This window comes from Solanum stenotomum, chromosome 5 (genome assembly GCF_019186545.1).
Source record: "Solanum stenotomum isolate F172 chromosome 5, ASM1918654v1, whole genome shotgun sequence".
Taxonomy (NCBI): Eukaryota; Viridiplantae; Streptophyta; class Magnoliopsida; order Solanales; family Solanaceae; genus Solanum; species Solanum stenotomum.
The window spans coordinates 36,855,047-36,875,282 of record NC_064286.1 but is presented as its reverse complement, the minus strand read 5'-3'; the positions used below and the strand labels follow the sequence as shown (position 1 = coordinate 36,875,282).

Genomic DNA, 20,236 nt, shown 5'->3' with positions numbered 1-20,236 from the left:
CAACTGGTAGGGCATAATAGGGGCCATCATGACTCGAAAAATCAGGTAGTGACAAGTTGGTATCAGAGTCCAGGTTCATCGGTCTCAATTGTACAGAGCTAATGTCTTGTTTCACTCTTTCGCAAGATGGCTCGCTCGCGAGGTGGGGCGGGCAGGGGTGATGCACCCGGGCCAGCAGATAGATCCCCAGATTGGGGTAGACGCTGACCCTGAGGTCGAGACAGGGCCGCAGCCTCAGCCCTGGAGAGAGAGAAGGATCCAGAGCCAGTAGCGAACCCTCCAGCACCTTGTATACCAGATCAGCCTGTTGGGATGGGGCCTGCCCAGCTACCACACATACCAGTTTTTACTCCAGATCTCCAGGAAGTTATTGCTCAGCTCTTGGGTGTGCTTAGGGGTATGCGGCAGCCACCCGCCCTAGCTACACCAGCACTAGTACCGCAAGATCAGCCTACAATGAGGGCACCTCAGGTCCAGGTACCACCTAAGGGAGTACAAACCTTGGCCGACATACCTATGTCGTTAGAGGACAAAAACATGCGTGCTGTGTTTGTCTGGTTGAAACCATCGATGTTTTCTGGGGCTGTGGGTGAGGATTCCCACGAGTTTCTTACTACTTGCCATGAGAGGCTTTGCACTTTCGGTCTAGTGGAGTCTAGAGGGCCCGACTTTATTGCTTACCAACTAGATGGGCTAGCCAGGCAGTGGTGGCGCACATTCATTCAGACCATTACAGTTAGATCTCCACCGGTATCATGTAATGAGTTTTCTGAGGCCTTCTTGGCCAAGTTTATCCCTCGTAGCGGCAGAGACCACCTCAGGGATCAGTTCTGCAGGTTGGAGCATGGCATCATGTCGGTGGCATAGTACGAGAATAGGTTCCACGAGCTCTCCCGTCATGCCAAGACGATATTACCTACAGAGGAGTCGAGAGTTAGGTGCTTTGTTCGTGGTTGAGATTACATCTTCGACTTGAGACCTAGTCCTAAATTTCTGCGGGTTGATCTTTTTTAAACATAGTTGACCAGGCCAGTACTATGGAGCATCTTCCTCGCGAGGCCCAAGGGGGCAGCGAGAAGAGGGCTAGGCATGAGGGTAGCTACAATGACTCCCACACCAGGTCTAGGGATTATTATGATAGGACCGGACGATGGTTTCGACAGGTTCAGTCTAGCCGGCCTACCCAGGCTTTCTCTTCAGGCATTAGATGGTGGTTGGAGTGAGGCCAGTTCGAGTCATGGCCGTGAGGTGTTTCAGTTGGGTTCTTCAGTCAATGGTGGGCATTCTTCTGGGAGTCGTCCTCAAGAGGGTTGCTATGAGTGTAGTGAGATGGGTCATTGGGCCAGGTACTGCCCTCAGCATAGTCGTAGTTCTCCCGCTCCTGAGGCAGGTCCCCCATCTTTACCAGCACCTCCAGCTAAAGTCCGTGGTCAGGGTCAGGACCGTAGAGATGGTCATCAGGGTATACGGGATAGTCCCAAAGGAGGCAGGTCAGGTGGTAGGTCTGATGGTTAGGGCAGAGGCAGACATAGCCATTTCTATGCAGTTCCAGCGAGGGCGGAGGCTGGGGCATCAAACGATGTGATCACAGGTATGATTCTTTTATGCCAACAGCCCGCCTTGGCTTTATTTTATAGGGGCTCTACTTTTTCATATGTTTCTATTTACTATACCTCTCGCTTAAGCAGGGCTCCATGTCTGTGGCAGAGTACGAGAATAGATTCCACGAGCTCTCCCGTCATGCCGAGATGATATTACCAACAGAGGAGGAGAGAGTTAGATGATTTGTTCGTGGGTTAAGAATACAGCTTCGACTTGAGACACAGTCCTTAGTTTCTGTGGGTTGATCATTTTTAGACGTAGTTGACCATCCCATTACTATGGAGCATCTTCGTCGCGAGGCTCAAGTGGGTAGCGAGAAGTGGGCTAGGCATGAGGGATGCTAGAGTGACTCCTGGTCCAGCTCTACGGATTATTATGATAGGACCGGACGACGGTTTCGACAGACTCAGTCTAGCCAGCCTACCCAGTCCTCTCTTCTGGCAACAGATGGTGGTTAGAGCGACACCAGTTCGAGTCAGGGTCGTGAGGTGTTTCAGTCGGCTTTTTCAGGCCATGGTGGTCGTTCTTTTTGGGGTCAACTTGGCAGGGTTGCTATGAGTGTGGTGAGATGGTTCATTGCTCCAGGGACTGCCCTAAGCATAGTCGGATTACTCTCACTCCTCAGGCAGCTACCCCATCTTTACCAGCACCTCCATCTAGAGGTCGTGGTCAGGGTCAGGACTGTAGAGGTGGTCATTAGGGTATTCGGGGTGTTCCCCGTTAAGGTAGGTCAGGTGGTAGGTTTGATGGTCAGAGCATAGGCAAACTTAGCCATTTCTATGCAGATCATGCGAGGGCGGAGGCTGAGGCATCATACGTTGTAATCACAGGTACGATTCTTTTATGCCAGCACCACACCTTGGATTTATTTTATACGGACTCTACTTTTTCGTATAATTCTATTTACTATCCCTCTCGCTGGAGTATGATATCTGAGCTTCTGGTAGCGTCGTTGAGTGTGTTGACCCCCGTGGGTGAGTCTTTAGTAGTGGATCAGGTATTTTAATCTTGCTTAGTTACAAACCAGGGGCGTGACACCCAGGTTGACCTTTTATTGCCTGAGATGGATGATTTCGATATGATTCTAGGCATTGTCTGGTTATCCCCTTATCGCGTTGTTTTGGATTGCCTCTCTAAGACCGTTGCCTTAGCCATTCCTGGTATTCCTCCGGTAGTGTGGCAAGAATTTTGTGGTAGCACACCAGTTGGGGTTATCTCTTTTATTAGGTATAGGAGGCTAGAGACTAGCGGATGCTTATCATATTTAGCCTTTATGCGTGATGTCAGTAGGGAGGTCTCTCCAGTTGAGTCAGTTCATATTGTTCGTGACTTCTTAGATGTGTTTCCTATCGACCTACCTAGCCTACCCCCAGAGTGTGATATTGATTTTTTTATTGAGCTTGAGCCGGGTACTCGACCTATTTCTATTCCGCCATATCGGATGGCTCCTGCAGAGCTCAAGGAGCTCACTATTTAGCTTCAATATCTCTTGGGTAATTGATTTGTCAGACCTAGTGTATCACCTTGGAGCGCTCCCGTTCTTTTTGTTAAGAAGAAGGATGGTACGATGCGCATGTGTATTGACTGTATGCAGTTGAATAAGGTGAAAGAGAAGAATCACTATCATCTACCTAGGATTAATGACCTATTTAACCATCTATAGGGAGCTTCAGTGTTCTCTAAGATTGAATTGAGGTCTGGTTACCACCTGTTGAGGATTAGGGCAGTGAGCATCCCTAAGACTGCATTTAGTACCCGTTATGGCCATTATGATATCTTGGTGATGTCATTTGGGTTGACTATGCCCCCTGCTACCTCTATGGACATAATCACGCGCGTGCTCAGGCCTTATGTTGATTCTTTTGTCATAATCTTCATTGATGACATTTTGATATATTTGCGGAGTAGGGGTCACCATGGTCGTTCGTATGACTTTTGTGCGAGTTTTAGTGTTTTTGGAGCTTATGAACCTTGAATGAGCGTTTTCTATCAATAGTTCATGAAGATGACATCAGAATCCAATTCTAACAATTCCATCAGCTCCGGAAGGGTCAATTTAGGCTAGTAGCATGGTCGGCATGACTCTCGAGGTTTTCACTGTTAGTCGGTGCGATTAGGCGTTTTACGTTTAAGTTTAAGTCTAAGTTTGACTTTAGTAAACATTATGAGTAAACACGCTTGGATGAAAATTCCGTCAGTGCGGTTAGCTCCGAAATGTCAATTTTGGTTTAGATTGGCCCTTCCTTTGTGTCCTGAGGTTTCAAATATTTTTCCAAGCCCTTTTGTGGTTTTTGACTTAAAATGGCATTTGAGTGTGGGACCCACTTTTTGTCAATATGACCTCTTATGGAAATTTTGACTGCGCCAGTGAGTTCGGAATATCAAATTTGGTGTGGTTTTATATCTCGTTTTCATGCACGGGGTTCCGAACGAGTTCAGAGCACCCTGCCAGAATTTCAAGTTTTGGAAAGAAATTGTAGAAAAATCTGCTATAAATGCAGAAAATATAAACAACCCTTTCCAAACTTAAAACACTCATAACTCTCTCATCTCTCCACCGAATTAGGCGATTCAAATTGCAGGAGCTTCGCATTTTCGGTGGCTTCGCTGTACAGTGTTCAGAAGTTGTCAGGTTCACGTCTTTCGAGGTATATTTGGTAATAAACCTGACTGTTAGGCCCTTTTTAGAGCTTTTGTTTTTGCATCTTTGCTTTGGTCATATCTCACTCAATTTAGTTCAGTTTTTGGTGATTCAAAGTCCCACGTATTGGGAATTGTCATGGCTTTGTCATAGAGTGTTCAAGGAGTGTTTGGAACCTTTTGATACTCATGACTTTCAAGTTTAGACTGTTGCATGTTTTCTTTTAAGTTGATTAAAATATGTTTTTTCCTTTCATGTTGGGTTTTGTCACATTTTGAGCCCCGAATTGTGTTCCATTCTGGAACACAAGTTTGGGGTACTGTTTTGGGTCTCTTGACGGAGTCAAATCCGAATAGTTCGATACGGATCGCACGATTCCAATTTTTACACCAAATTTGACCCGTCTCCGTTTGTTTTTATTTTTGTGTCTAAACGACCGTACTAACGTTATGATACTATATTTGATAGAGTGGCAGCATTCAAGGGTCTTTCGGGAAGGGAAAGTTCAGGCAAAGTGATTTGGAATATGCGCGGTAGGCCTTAAGGTAGTCTACGTCTTCCTTTCTTTTATATTGAGCTAAATTGTGTAAAATCAATTAGATTGGAGTGAATTGGAGTTGGGTACCAGTTTACTACTTTACTTTGATTAGATACCTTATGTTAGGATCTCTTGGCCATATTTCGGGTGTAGTATCATGTTAACCGGTTTAGTAGAATTGAATGCTTATGTGCTAAATGCTATTGTATGCTTGTATGCTATGTGTTTTATGCCTTGTTTATCCTTAACCGTAAGCATGATGTCCTTAGTCTAGGTTAGGCTTGCATTGCCTTAGACTTATGAACTGTGTCGGCTGAATAGCCCTGACTTTCTGCCGACGTCGTTCGAATGAGTTAGCTCATTGTAGATTGGACTAGACTAGAGTCTGATAGTAATGAATCAGGTATTTAGATCTTGCTTGGTCACTATCCAGGTGTGTGACACCCGGGCTGACCTTATATTGCTGGACATGGTTGATTTAAATATGATTCTTAGCATGGACTGGTTATCCCCTTATCGCGTTGTTTTGAATTGCTTCTCTAAGACTATTTCCTTAGCAATTCCTGGTATTCGTCCGATGGTGTGGTAAGGATTTCGTGGTAGCATACCAATTGGGGTTATCTCTTTTAGTAGGGATAGGAGGCTAGTGGCTAACGGATGCTTATCATATTTGGCCTTTTTACGTGATGTACATAGGATGGTACATCTGATTGAGTTAGTTCCTGTTGTTCGTGACTTCTTAGATGTGTTTCTTACCAACCTACCTGGCCTACCCCCATAGCGTGATATTGATTTTTTTATTAAGCCTGAGCCAGGTACTCGACCTATTTCTATTCCGCCAAATCGGATGGCTCCTGCAGAGCTCAAGGAGCTCAGCGTTCAGCTTCAAGGTCTCTTCGGTAACGGATTTATCATGGATTGTGCGATGCGCATGTGCATTGAATATAGACAGTTGAATAAGGTGACATTGAAGAATCAATATCCTCTGCCTAGGATTGATGACCTATTTGACCAGCTACAAGGAGCTTCAGTGTTCTCTAAGTTTGATTTTAGCTCTGATTACCACCTGTTGAGGATTAGGACAGCGGAAATCCCTAAGACTGCACTTAGGACCTGTTATGGCCATTATGAGTTCTTGGTGATGTCATTTGGGTTGACTAATGCCCCTGCTGCCTTTATGGAGTTGATGACGCGCGTGTTCAGGCCTGATCCTGATTCTTTCATCATAATCTTCATTTATGATATTTTAATATACTCGCGGAGTAGGGGTGATCATGAGCAGCATTTGAGAGTTGTGCTCCAAACTTTGAGAGATCAGCGGTTTTATGCCAAGCTCTTAAAGTGCCAGTTTTGTTTACACTCTATAGCGTTCTTAGGGCACGTTGTATCCAAGAAGGGCATCATGGTAGACCTGACAAAGATTGAGGCTATTCGTGATTGGGCTAAGGCTATCTCAGTTACAGAGATTCGGAGCTTCATCGAACTAGCAGGCTTTTACAGACGATTTGCGGAAGGTTGCTCTACCTTGGTAGCACCTCTGACCCAGTTGACTCGTGTTGATGTTCCCTTTGTTTAGTAAGAGAAGTGTGAGGCGCGCTTTTTGAGGTTCAAGGACTTATTGACCACCGCTCCTATTTTGAATCTTCCAGTTGAGGGCGAGGTCTTCATGGTTTGTTGTGACGCATCCGATGTTGGTTTGCATTGTGTATTGATGCAGCAGGGCCGAGTTATTACTTATGCGTTGAGGCACCTTAAGATTCATGAGCACAACTACCCACCCATGACTTGGAGTTTGATGTGAGATCTATTCTGATCATAGGAGTCTTCAGTACATCATGAGCTAGAGGGACATTCGAGGCAACGTCATTGGATTGAAGTCCTAAAGGACTACGACCTCTTTATTCTCTATTATCCAAGTAAGGGGAATGTTGTAGCAGACCCCTTGAGCCGGAAGGCAGTCAGTATGGGTGGTCTGTCTTTCTTATCTATTGAGGAGCGACCCTTGGCTTTGGACATCCAGTTCTTAGCTAATAGCATGGTTCGGTTGGATATCTCAGATTCTAGATGCGTCTTGGCGTATGTGGGAGTTCAGTCTTCTTTGCTTCATAGAATCCGTGGCTGTCAGTTTGAGGATGAGGCCTTGGTGGCCCTTAGAGATCGAGTATTAGTCTGTGATGGTGGTCAGGCTACCTTAGGTCCTGATGGAGTGTTGAGATTCGCCAGCTGCATCTGTGTTCCTAGAGATGGGGATTTGATACAGTTGATACTTTCTGAGGGTCATGAGTCTAGATACTTTATCAATCCGAGCACAGTGAAGATGTATCATGAATTGAGGCAGCACTACTGGTTGAGTGGCATGATGAGAGATATTGCTGACTTTGTTTCCCGTTTCTTATGCTTCCAGCAAGTAAAGGCCGAGCATTTAAGGCCTGGTGGTGAGTTTCAAAGTTTATCCATTCCGAAGTGGAAGTGGGATCACATTACTATGGATGTTGTGGCTGGCTTTCCGCGGACTTCTAGAGGTATTGATAGCATTTGGGTCATCATCGATCGATGACCAAGTCAGCACATTTCATTCCTGTTCAGTCTTCATTTAGCGTCGAGAGGTTGGCTCGTATCTACAATCGAGAGGTGGTTCGACTTTATGGGGTGCCAGTTTCTATTATATCAGATCGGGGTTCTGTATTCACGTCTAGATTTTGGAGGTCTTTTCAAGATGAGTTAGACACTTGGGTTGATCTTAGCACAACTTTCCACCTACAGACTAATGGTCAGTCGGAGCGTACTATTAAGGACCTTGAGGACATGCTGCGGGCTTTTGTTTTGGAGTTTGGTGCTCATTGGGACCAGTTCTTGCCTTTGGCAGAGTTTGCGTGTAACAAAAACTACCATTCTAGCATTCAAATGGCCTTATTCGAGGCCTTGTATGGTAGGCGTTATCGCTTTCTGGTGGGCTGGATTGAGTCTACAAAGCCTAGGCCGTGGGGTACATATTTGATTCGGGAGGCTTTGGACCAGGTGAGAGTGATTCAGGATATACTTAGGACGACTCAGACAAGGCACCAAAGTTATGCATATCAGAGGCGTCGACCTTTAAGATTATCTGTTGGTGATCGGGTATTGCTCTGTGTGTCGCCCCTGAAGGACGTGATGAGGTTTGGGAAGCAGGGCAAGCTTAGGCCCAGGTACAATGGGCCTTTTGAGATACTCTGGATAGTTTGGGATGTTGCTTATGAGTTGGCCCTACCTCCAGCATTTTCAGCCATCCACCCAGTTTTCCATGTCTCAATGTTGCGTCAATATGTTCCTGATGAGTCCCATGTACTCCAGTATGATGCAGTCGAGTTGGATGACTGTTTCATATTTGTAGAGTAGCCAATTGCCATTCTAGCCAGTGATGTGAAGAGGTTGCGCTCAAGAGACATTCTTGTTGTTAAGGTTCATTGCAGGCATCGTCCGGTCGATGAGGCAACCTGGGAGACCGAGCAAGAGATGTGAGAGCAGTTTCCCAACTTGTTTGAGCCTTCAGGTACTTCTTGACCCTTACTTTCACGGACGAAAGTCCTTTTTAATAGTAGACATTGTAATTACCCTCCTGGTCATTTCTATGTTTTGCCCTCAGTGTGTCGTTTAGAGCATTCCTGAAGCGACCCCAAGTCATTTATGACTCGTCTGGACTAACAGTTCGTTCACCTGGTCGTTCGTTTGACTTTTGTGCGAGGTTTAGTGTTTTTGGAGCTTAAGAACATTGAAAGATCTTTTTCGATCAAAAGCTCAAGAAGATGACATCAGAATCCAGTTCTAACGATTCCATCAGCTCTGGAAGGGTCATTTTAGGTTGGGAGCATGATCGGCGTGATATCGAACGATTTCAAAGAACCCCGACGGAGTTTTAAGTTTTGGAAAGAAAATGCACAAAAATATGTTGTAAATGCAGAAAATATAAGCAACCCTTTCCAAACATAAAACACTCATAACTCTCTCATCTCTTCACCGAATTAGGCGATTCGAAGTGCGGGAGCTTCGCCTTTTCAGTGGATTCACTATAGAGTGTTTGGAAGTTGTCGGGTGCCAATCGTTCGAGGTAAATTTGGCTATAAACCTGACTGTTAGGCCCTTTTTCAAGCTTTTATTTTTGGCATCCTTGTTTTGGTCATATCTCACCCATTTTAGCTCGATTTTGGGTGATTCGAAGTCCCACGGGTTGGAAATTGTGGTGTCTTTGTCGTTGAGTGTTCAAGTAGTGTTGGGCCCTTTCGATTCTCGTAACTTTTGAGTTTAGACTACTGCATGTTTTCTTTTAGGATGATTAAAATGTGATTTTTCCTTGCATGTTGAGTTTTGCTGCGTTTTGAGCCGCGAATTGTGTTCCATTTTGGAACACAAGTTCGGGGTACTATTTTGGATCTCTTGATGGAGTCAAATCAGAACAATTCAGTGCGGGTCCCATCTTTCCCGTTTTGACTCCAAATTTGACCCATCCCCGTTTGTTGTGATTTCATTGTCTAAACGACCGTACTAACGTTGTGATACTATATTTGATAGAGTGGCAGCATTCAAGGGTCGTTCGGGAAGGGAAAGCTCCGGCGAAGTGATTTGGAGTACGCGCGGTCGGCCTTAAGGTAGTCTACGACTTCCTTTCGTTTAGATTGAGATTAATTGTTAAAATCAATTCGATTGGAGTGAATTGCGGTTGGGTACCAGTCTAGTACTTTACTTTGATTAGATACCTTATGTTAGGATCGTTTGGCCATATTTCGGGTGTAGTATCATGTTAACCGGTTTAGTAAAATTGAATGCTTATGTGCTAAATGCTATTTTATGCTTGTATGCTATGTGTTGTATGCCTTGTTTATCATTAACCGTAAGCACGATGTCCTTAATGTAGGTTAGGCTTACATTGCCTTAGACTTATGAACCGTGTGGGCTGAATAGCCTTGACTTTCTGCCGACGTCGTTCGATGACTTTGCTCATAGTAGATTGGACTAGACTAGAGTCTGATAGTTTGAGCGTTAGATCAATCGGTGGGGCCGGGGACAGCCCAAGAGAGAGGGGAGGATCCAGAGCCAATAGCGGACCCTCCAGTACCTCGTATACAAGATCTGCCGGTGGAGCCGGGGACAGCCCAGCCGCCACCCAGACCAGTTTTGACTCCAGATCTCCAGGCAGCTATTGCTCAGCTCTTGGGTGTGCTTGCGGGTATGCAGCAGCCACCTGCCTTAGCTACACCAGCACTAGTACCCCTGGATCAGCCTACAGAGAGGGCACCTCAGGTCCAAGTACCACTTGAAGGAGTACAGCCCTTGGCAGCGGACATACGTATGCCGCTTGAGGACCAGAAGATGGTTGTTGTGTTTCTCAGGTTGATACCCCCGAGGTTTTATGCGGATGTGGGTGAGTATTCCCATGAGTTTCCTACTACTTGCCGTGAGAGGCTTCGCACTTTGGGTCTAGTGGAGTCTAGAGGGACCGACTTCATTGCTTACCAGCTAGATGGGCCAGCCAAGCAATGGTGGCGCACATTCAGTCAGACCAGGCCAGTTAGATCTACATCGGCATCATGGGATCAATTTTTTTAGGCCTTCTTGGCAAAGTTTATCCCTCGTAGAGTTAGGGACCGCCTCAGGGATCAGTTTTACAGGTTGGAGCAGGGCTCCATCTCAGTGGCAGAGTACGAGACTAGATTCCACGAGCTCTCCCGTCATGCCGAGTTTGGTGCTTTGTTCGTGGGTTGAGATTATAGCTTCGATTTGAGACACAGTCCTTAGTTTCTGCGGGTTGATTTTTTTTTATGTAGTTGACCATGCCAGTACATGGAGCATCTTCGTCGCGAGGCCCAAGGGGGTAGCGAGTAGAGGGCTAGGCATGAGGGAAACTAGAGTGACTCCTGCTCCAGGTCTAGGGATTATTATGATTGGACCGAACGACGGTTTCGACAGACTCAGTCTAGCCGGCCTACCCAGTCCTCTCTTTTGGCATCAGATGGTGGTCAGAGCGAGGCCAGTTCGAGTTAGGGTCGTGAGGTATTTCAGTCGGGTTCTTCAGGTCGTGGTGGTCGCTCTTTTGGGAGTCGACCTGACAGGGTTGCTATGAGTGTGCTGAGATGGTACATCAGGCCAGGGACTGCCCCCAGCATAGTCGGATTACAGCCACTTCTCAGGCAGCTACCCCATCTTTACCAGCACCTCCATCTAGAAGTCGTGGTCAGCGTCAGGAATATAGAGGTGGTCATTAGGGTATACAGGGTGTTCCCCGAGGAGGCAGGTCAGGTGGTAGGTTTGATGGTCAGAGTTTAGGCAGACATAGCCATTTATATGCAAATCTTGGGAGGACGGAGGCTGAGGCAACAGACGTTGCGATCACAGGTAAGATTCGTTTATGCCAACACCCCACCTTGGCTTTATTTGATATGGGCTCTACTTTTTCGTATGTTTCTGTTTTCTATGCCTCTCACTGGAGTATGATATCAGAGTCTCCAGTAGCGTCATTCGTGTGTCGACTCCCGTGGGTGAGTCTTTAGTAGTGGATCAGGTATTCCGATCTTGCTTAGTTACTAACCAGGGGCGTGACACCCAGGCTGACCTTATATTGCTTGACATGGTTGATTTCGATATGATTCTGGGCATGGACTGGTTATCCCCTTATCGCGTTGTTTTAGATTGCTTCTCTAAGACCGTTACCTTAGCCATTCCTGGTATTTCTCCAGAGGTTTCGCAGGGATCTCGTGGTAGCACACCAATTGGGGTTATATCTTTTATTCAGGCTAGGAGGCTAGTGACTAGTGGATGCTTATCATATTTAGCCTTTGTGCGTGATGTGAGTAGAGAGGTCCCTCCAGTTGAGTCAGATCATGTTGTTCGTGACTTCTTAGATGTGTTTCCTACTAACCTACCTGGCCTACCCCAAGAGTGTGATATTGATTTTCCGATTGAGCTTGAGCAGGGTAATCGACCTATTTCTATTCTTCCATATCAGATGGCTCCTGCAGGATCTCTTGGGTAAGGGATTTATCAGACCTAGTGTATCAACTTGGGGCACTCCCGTTCTTTTCGTTAAGAAGAAATATGGTACGATGCGCATGTGCATTGAATATAGACAGTTGAATAAGGTGACATTGAAGAATCAATATCCTCTGCCTAGGATTAATGACCAATTTGACTAGCTATAGGGAGCTTCAGTGTTCTCTAAGTTTGATTTGAGGTTCGATTACCACCTGTTGAGGATTAGGACAGCGGACATCCCTAAGACTGCATTTAGGACCTGTTATGCCCATTATGAGTTCTTGGTGATGTCATTTGGGTTGACTAATGCCCCTGCTGCCTTTATGGAGGTGTTGACGCGCGTGTTCAGGCCTGATCCAAGGAGGGCATCATGGTAGACCTGGCAAAGATTGAGGCTATTCGTGATTGGGCTAAGGCTATCTCAGTTACTGAGATTCGGAGCTTCATCCAACTAGCAGGCTTTTACAGACGATTTGTGGAAGGTAGCTCTACCTTGGCAGCACCTCTGACCCAGTTGACTCGTGTTGATGTTCCCTTTGTTTGGTCAGAGAAGTGTGAGGCGAGCTTTTTGAGGCTCAAGGACTTATTGACCACCGCTCGTATATTGAATCTTCCAGTTGAGGGCGAGGTCTTCGTGGTTTATTGTGACACATCCGATGTTGGTTTGCGTTGTGTATTGATGCAGCAGGGCCGAGTTATTACTTATGCGTTGAGCCACCTTAAGATTCATGAGCACAACTACCTACCCATGACTTGGAGTTTGATGTGAGATCTATTCCGATCATAGGAGTCTTCAGTACATCATTAGCTAGAGGGACATTCGAGGCAACGTCATCGGATTGAAGTCCTAAAGGACTACGCCCTCTTTATTCTCTATTATCCGAGTAAGGGGAATGTTTTAGCAGACCCCTTGAGCCGGAAGGCGGTGAGTATGGGTGGTCTGTCTTTCTTATCTATTGAGGAGCGACCCTTGGCTTTGGACATCCAGTTCTTATCTAATAGCATGGTTCGGTTGGATATCTCAGATTCTAGATGCGTCTTGGCGTATGTGGGAGTTCAGTCTTCTTTGCTTCATAGGATCCATGGCTGTCAGTTTGAGGATGAGGCCTTAGTGGCCCTTAGAGATCGAGTATTAGTCTGTGATGGTGGTCAGGCTACCTTAGATCCTGATGAAGTCTTGAGATTCGCCAGCTGCATCTGTGTTCTGAGAGATGGGGATTTGATACAGTTGATACTTTCTGAGGGTCATGAGTCTAGATACTTTATCAATCCGAGTACAGTGAAGATGTATCATGATTTGAGGCAGCACTACTGGTTGAGTGGCATGATGAGAGATATTACTGACTTTGTTTACCGTTGAATGTGCTGCCAGCAAGTAAAGGCCGAGCATTTGAGGCCTGGTGATGAGTTTCAGAGTTTACCCATTCCGGAGTAGAAGTGGTATCACATTACTACGGATTTTGTGGCTGGCTTTCCGCAGACTTCTAGAGGTGTTGATCGCATTTGGGTCATCATCGATCGATGACCAAGTCAGCACATTTCATTCCTGTTCAGTCTTCATTTAGCGTCGAGAGGTTGGCTCGTATCTACAATCGGGAGGTGGTTCGACTTTATGGGGTGCCAGTATCTACTATATCAGATCGGGGTTCTCTGTTCACGTCTAGCTTTTGGAGGTCTTTTCAGGATGAGTTAGACACTTGAGTTGATCTTAGCACACCTTTCCACCCGCAGACTAATGGTCAGTCGGAGCGTACAATTCAGGTCCTTGAGGACATGCTGCGGGCTTATGTTTTGGAGTTTGGTGCTCATTGGGACCAGCTCTTGCATTTAGTAGTGTTTGGGTGTAACAACAACTACCATTCTAGCATTCAAATGGCCTTATTCGAGGCCTTGTATGGTAGGCGTTATCGCTTTCTGGTGGGCTGGATTGAGTCTACAAAGCCTAGGCCGTGGGGTACATATTTGATTCGGGAGGCTTTGGACCAGGTGAGAGTGATTCAGGATATACTTAGGACGACTCAGACAAGGCACCAAAGTTATGCATATCAGAGGCGTCGACCTTTAAGATTATCTGTTGGTGATCGGGTATTGCTCTGTGTGTCGCCCCTGAAGGACGTGATGAGGTTTGGGAAGCAGGGCAAGCTTAGGCCCAGGTACAATGGGCCTTTTGAGATACTCTGGATAGTTTGGGATGTTGCTTATGAGTTGGCCCTACCTCCAGCATTTTCAGCCATCCACCCAGTTTTCCATGTCTCAATGTTGCGTCAATATGTTCCTGATGAGTCCCATGTACTCCAGTATGATGCAGTCGAGTTGGATGACTGTTTCATATTTGTAGAGTAGCCAATTGCCATTCTAGCCAGTGATGTGAAGAGGTTGCGCTCAAGAGACATTCTTGTTGTTAAGGTTCATTGCAGGCATCGTCCGGTCGATGAGGCAACCTGGGAGACCGAGCAAGAGATGTGAGAGCAGTTTCCCAACTTGTTTGAGCCTTCAGGTACTTCTTGACCCTTACTTTCACGGACGAAAGTCCTTTTTAATAGTAGACATTGTAATTACCCTCCTGGTCATTTCTATGTTTTGCCCTCAGTGTGTCGTTTAGAGCATTCCTGAAGCGACCCCAAGTCATTTATGACTCGTCTGGACTAACAGTTCGTTCACCTGGTCGTTCGTTTGACTTTTGTGCGAGGTTTAGTGTTTTTGGAGCTTAAGAACATTGAAAGATCTTTTTCGATCAAAAGCTCAAGAAGATGACATCAGAATCCAGTTCTAACGATTCCATCAGCTCTGGAAGGGTCATTTTAGGTTGGGAGCATGATCGGCGTGATATCGAACGATTTCAAAGAACCCCGACGGAGTTTTAAGTTTTGGAAAGAAAATGCACAAAAATATGTTGTAAATGCAGAAAATATAAGCAACCCTTTCCAAACATAAAACACTCATAACTCTCTCATCTCTTCACCGAATTAGGCGATTCGAAGTGCGGGAGCTTCGCCTTTTCAGTGGATTCACTATAGAGTGTTTGGAAGTTGTCGGGTGCCAATCGTTCGAGGTAAATTTGGCTATAAACCTGACTGTTAGGCCCTTTTTCAAGCTTTTATTTTTGGCATCCTTGTTTTGGTCATATCTCACCCATTTTAGCTCGATTTTGGGTGATTCGAAGTCCCACGGGTTGGAAATTGTGGTGTCTTTGTCGTTGAGTGTTCAAGTAGTGTTGGGCCCTTTCGATTCTCGTAACTTTTGAGTTTAGACTACTGCATGTTTTCTTTTAGGATGATTAAAATGTGATTTTTCCTTGCATGTTGAGTTTTGCTGCGTTTTGAGCCGCGAATTGTGTTCCATTTTGGAACACAAGTTCGGGGTACTATTTTGGATCTCTTGATGGAGTAAAATCCGAACAGTTCAGTGCGGGTCCCATCTTTCCCGTTTTGACTCCAAATTTGACCCATCACCGTTTGTTGTGATTTCATTGTCTAAACGACCGTACTAACGTTGTGATACTATATTTGATAGAGTGGCCGCATTCAAGGGTCGTTCGGGAAGGGAAAGCTCCGGCGAAGTGATTTGGAGTACGCGCGGTCGGCCTTAAGGTAGTCTACGGCTTCCTTTCGTTTAGAATGAGCTTAATTGTGTAAAATCAATTCGATTGGAGTGAATTGGGGTTGGGTACCAGTTTACTACTTTACTTTGATTAGATACCTTATGTTAGGATCGTTTGGCCATATTTCGGGTGTAATATCATGTTAACCGGTTTAGTAAAATTGAATGCTTAGGTGCTAAATGCTATTTTATGCTTGTATGCTATGTGTTGTATGCCTTGTTTATCCTTAACCGTAAGCACGATGTCCTTAGTGTAGGTTAGGCTTACATTCCCTTAGATTTATGAACCGTGTGGGCTGAATAGCCTTGACTTTCTACCGATGTCGTTCGATGACTTTGCTCATAGTAGATTGGACTAGACTAGAGTCTGATAGTTTGAGCGTTAGATCAATCGGTGGGGTCGGGGACAGCCCAAGAGAGAGAGGAGAATCCAGAGCCAATAGCGGACCCTCCAGCACCTCGTATACAAGATCAGCCGGTGGAGCCGGGACAGCCCAGCCGCCACCCAGACCAGTTTTGACTCCAGATCTCCAGGCAGCTATTGCTCAGCTCTTGGGTGTGCTTGCGGGTATGCAGCAGCCACCTGCCTTAGCTACACCAGCACTAGTACCCCTGGATCAGCCTACAGAGAGGGCACCTCAGGTCCAAGTACCACTTGAAGGAGTACAGCACTTGGCAGCGGACATACGTATGCCGCTTGAGGACCAAAAGATGCTTGTTGTGTTTCTCAGGTTGATACCACTGAGGTTTTATGCGGATGTGGGTGAGTATTCCCATGAGATTCTTACTACTTGCCGTGAGAGGCTTCGCACTTTGGGTCTAGTGGAGTCTAGAGGGACCGACTTCATTGCTTACCAGCTAGATGGGTCAGCCAGGCAGTGGTGGCGCACATTCAGTCAGACCAGGCCAGTTAGATCTACATCGGTATCACGGGATGAGTTTTTTAGGCCTTCTTGGCAAAGTTTATCCCTCGTAAAGTTAGAGACCGCCTCAGGGATCAGTTTTACAGGTTGGAGCAGGGCTCCATCTCAGTGGCAGAGTACGAGACTAGATTCCACGAGCTCTCCCGTCATGCCGAGTTTGGTGCTTTGTTCGTGGGTTGAGATTACAGCTTCGACTTGAAACACAGTCCTTTGTTTCTGCGAGTTGATTTTTTTTTGACGTAGTTGACCATGTCAGTACATGGAGCATCTACGTCGCGAGGCCCAAGGGGGTAGCGAGTAGAGGGATAGGCATGAGGGAAGCTAGAGTGACTCCTGCTCCAGGTCTAGGGATAATTATGATAGAACCGAACGACGATTTCGACAAACTCAGTCTAGCCGGCCTACCCAATCCTCTCTTTTGGCTTCAGAAGGTGGTCAGAGCGAGGCCAGTTCGAGTTAGGGTCGTGAGGTGTTTCAGTCGGGTTCTTCAGGTCATGGTGGTCGCTCTTTTGGGAGTCGACCTGACAGGGATGCTATGAGTGTGCTGAGATGGTACATCAGGCCAAGGACTGCCCCCAGCATAGTCGGATTACACCCACTTCTCAGGTAGCTACCCCATCTTTACCAGCACCTCCATCTAGAGGTCGTGGTCAGCGTCAGGAATATAGAGGTGGTCATTAGGGTATACAGGGTGTTCCCCGAGGAGGCAGGTCAGGTGCTAGGTTTGATGGTCAGAGTATAGGCAGACATAGCCATTTATATGCAAATCCTGTGAAGACGGAGGCTGAGGCAACAGACGTTGCGATCACAAGTATGATTCGTTTATGCCAACACCCCACCTTGGCTTTATTTGATACGGGCTCTACTTTTTTGTATGTTTCTGTTTTCTATGCCTCTCGCTGGAGTATATATCTGAGTCTCTGGTAGCGTCATTCGTGTGTCGACTCCCGTGGGTGAGTCATTATTAGTGGATCAGGTATTTCGATCTTGCTTAGTTACTAACCAGGGGCGTGACACCCAGGCTGACCTTATATTGCTTGACATGGTTTATTTCGATATGATTCTGGGCATGGACTGGTTATCCCCTTATCGCGTTGTTTTAGATTGCTTCTCTAAGACCGTTACCTTAGCCATTCCTGGTATTTCTCCGGTGGTTTGGCAGGGATCTCGTGGTAGCACACCAGTTGGGGTTATATCTTTTATTCAGGCTAGGAGGCTAGTGACTAGTGGATGCTTATCATATTTGGCCTTTGTGCGTGATGTGAGTAGAGAGGTCCCTCCAGTTGAGTCAGATCATGTTATTCGTGACTTCTTAGATGTATTTCCTACTAACCTACCTGGCCTACCCCAAGAGTGTGATATTGATTTTCCGATTGAGCTTGAGCAGGGTAATCGACCTAATTCTATTCTGCATATCAGATGGCTCCTGCAGGATCTCTTGGGTAAGGGATTTATCAGACCTAGTGTATCACCTTGGGGCGTTCCCGTTCTTTTTGTTAAGAAGAAGTATGGTACGATGCGCATGTGCATTGAATATAGACAGTTGAATAAGGTGACATTGAAGAATCAATATCCTCTGCCTAGGATTGATGACCTATTTGACCAGCTACAGGGAGCTTCAGTGTTCACTAAGTTTGATTTGAGGTTCGATTACCACCTGTTGAAGATTAGGACAGCGGACATCCCTAAGACTGCATTTAGGACCTGTTATGGCCATTATGAGTTCTTGGTGATGTCATTTGGGCTGACTAATGGCCCTGCTGCCTTTATGGAGTTGATGACGCGCTTGTTCAGGCCTGATCCTGATTCTTTCATCATAATCTTCATTGATGACATTTTAATATACTCGCGGAGTAGGGGTGATCATGAGCAGCATTTTAGAGTTGTGCTCCAAACTTTGAGAGATCAGCTGTTTTATGCCAAGCTCTTAAAGTGCCAGTTTTGTTTACACTCTGTAGCGTTCTTGGGGCACGTTGTATCCAAGGAGGGCATCATGGTAGACCTGGCAAAGATTGAGGCTATTCGTGATTGGGCTAAGGCTATCTCAGTTACTGAGATTCGGAGCTTCATCGAACTAGCAAGCTTTTACAGACGATTTGTGGAAGGTTGCTCTACCTTGGCAGCACCTCTGACCCAGTTGACTCGTGTTGATGTTCCCTTTGTTTGGTCAGAGAAGTGTGAGGCGAGCTATTTGAGGCTCAAGGATTTATTGACCACCGCTCCTATATTGAATCTTCCAGTTGAGGGCGAGGTCTTCGTGGTTTATTGTGACACATCCGATGTTGGTTTGCGTTGTGTATTGATGCAGCAGGGCCGAGTTATTACTTATGCGTTGAGGCACCTTAAGATTCATGAGCACAACTACCCACCCATGACTTGGAGTTTGATGTGAGATCCATTCCGATCATAGGAGTCTTCAGTACATCATTAGCTAGAGGGACATTCGAGGCAACGTCATTGGATTGAAGTCCTAAAGGACTACGACCTCTTTATTCTCTATTATCCAAGTAAGGGGAATGTTGTAGCAGACCCCTTGAGCCGGAAGGCGGTGAGTATGGGTGGTCTGTCTTTCTTATCTATTGAGGAGCGACCCTTGGCTTTGGACATCCAGTTCTTAGCTAATAGCATGGTTCGGTTGGATATCTCAGATTCTAGATGCGTCTTGGCGTATGTGAGAGTTCAGTCTTCTTTGCTTCATAGGATCCATGGTTGTCAGTTTGAGGATGAGGCCTTGGTGGCCCTTAGAGATCGAGTATTAGTCGGTGATGGTGGTCAGGCTACCTTAGATCCTGATGGAGTGTTGAGATTCGCCAGCTGCATCTGTGTTCCGAGAGATTGGGATTTGATCAGTTGATACTTTCTGAGGGTCATGAGTCTAGATACTTTATCAATCCGAGCAAAGTGAAGATGTATCATGATTTGAGGCAGCACTACTGGTTAAGTGGCATGATGAGAGATATTGCTAACTTTGTTTCCCGTTGCTTGTGCTGCCAGAAAGTAAAAGCCGAACATTTGAGGCCTGGTGATGAGTTTCAGAGTTTACCCATTCCGGAGTAGAAGTGGGATCACATTACTATGGATTTTGTGGCTGGCTTTTCGCGGACTTCTAGAGGTGTTGATTGCATTTGGGTCATCATCGATCGATGACCAAGTCAGCACATTTCATTCCTGTTCATTCTTCATTTAGCGTCGAGAGGTTGGCTCGTATCTACAATCGGAGGTGGTTCGACTTTATGGGGTGCCAGTTTCTATTATATCAGATCGGGGTTCTCTGTTCACGTCTAGCTTTTGGAGGTCTTTTCAGGATGAGTTAGACACTTGAGTTGATCTTAGCACAGCTTTCCACCCGCATACTAATGGTCAGTCGGAGCGTACTATTCAGGTCCTTGAGGACAAGCTGCGGGCTTATGTTTTGGAGTTTGGTGCTCATTGGGACCAGTTCTTGCCTTTGGCAGAGTTTGCGTGTAACAACTACCATTCTAGCATTCAAATGGCCTTATTCGAGGCCTTGTATGGTAGGCGTTATCGCTTTCTGGTGGGCTGGATTGAGTCTACAAAGCCTAGGCCGTGGGGTACATATTTGATTCGGGATGCTTTGGACCAGGTGCGAGTGATTCAGGATATACTCAGCACGACTCAGACGAGGCACCAAAGTTATGCATATCAGAGGCGTCGACCTTTAAGATTCTCTGTTGGTGATCGGGTATTCCTCTGTGTGTCGCCCCTGAAGGACGTGATGAGGTTTGGGAAGCGGGGCAAGCTTAGGCCTAGGTACAATGGGCCTTTTGAGATACTCTGGATAGTTTGGGAGGTTGCTTATGAGTTGGCCCTACCTGGAGCATTTTCAGCCATCCACCCAGTTTTCCATGTCTCAATGTTGCGCCACTATGTTCCTGATAAGTCCCATGTACTCCGGTATGATGCAGTCGA

The 20,236-nt window shown here is 46.1% G+C and overlaps 3 protein-coding genes across 3 annotated transcripts in view; 2 read left to right on the top strand and 1 right to left on the bottom strand.

Moving 5' to 3' along the window:
- LOC125865145 (probable protein phosphatase 2C 10) overlaps positions 1 to 20,236 on the bottom strand; it is an 878,192-nt gene that overhangs the window by 553,090 nt on the left and 304,866 nt on the right. The gene's annotated exons all lie outside the window — the stretch shown is intronic.
- On the top strand, positions 1,105 to 2,302 carry LOC125863900 (serine/arginine-rich splicing factor RSZ22-like). The gene is made up of 2 exons (XM_049543873.1): positions 1,105 to 1,490; positions 2,188 to 2,302. Exons 1-2 carry the CDS (start codon positions 1,105 to 1,107, stop codon positions 2,300 to 2,302), a joined length of 501 nt encoding a protein of 166 aa, XP_049399830.1.
- Positions 13,305 to 14,249, top strand: LOC125863899 (uncharacterized). The gene is made up of 3 exons (XM_049543872.1): positions 13,305 to 13,406; positions 13,515 to 13,936; positions 14,201 to 14,249. The coding sequence occupies exons 1-3, from the start codon at positions 13,305 to 13,307 to the stop codon at positions 14,247 to 14,249; spliced, it is 573 nt and encodes a 190-aa protein (XP_049399829.1).

Bases quoted from the DNA above. Each gene is read 5' to 3' on its own strand.
- LOC125863900 (XM_049543873.1), top strand. From the start codon at position 1,105: ATGACTCCCACACCAGGTCTAGGGATTATTATGATAGGACCGGACGAT. The intron at 1,491-2,187 runs GTCAGGTGGTAG...TCATTGCTCCAG, and splicing joins GATAGTCCCAAAGGAGGCAG to GGACTGCCCTAAGCATAGTC.
- LOC125863899 (XM_049543872.1), top strand. From the start codon at position 13,305: ATGACCAAGTCAGCACATTTCATTCCTGTTCAGTCTTCATTTAGCGTC. The intron at 13,407-13,514 runs GTATCTACTATA...TTCCACCCGCAG, and splicing joins TTCGACTTTATGGGGTGCCA to ACTAATGGTCAGTCGGAGCG. The intron at 13,937-14,200 runs GTACAATGGGCC...GGTTCATTGCAG, and splicing joins CAGGGCAAGCTTAGGCCCAG to GCATCGTCCGGTCGATGAGG.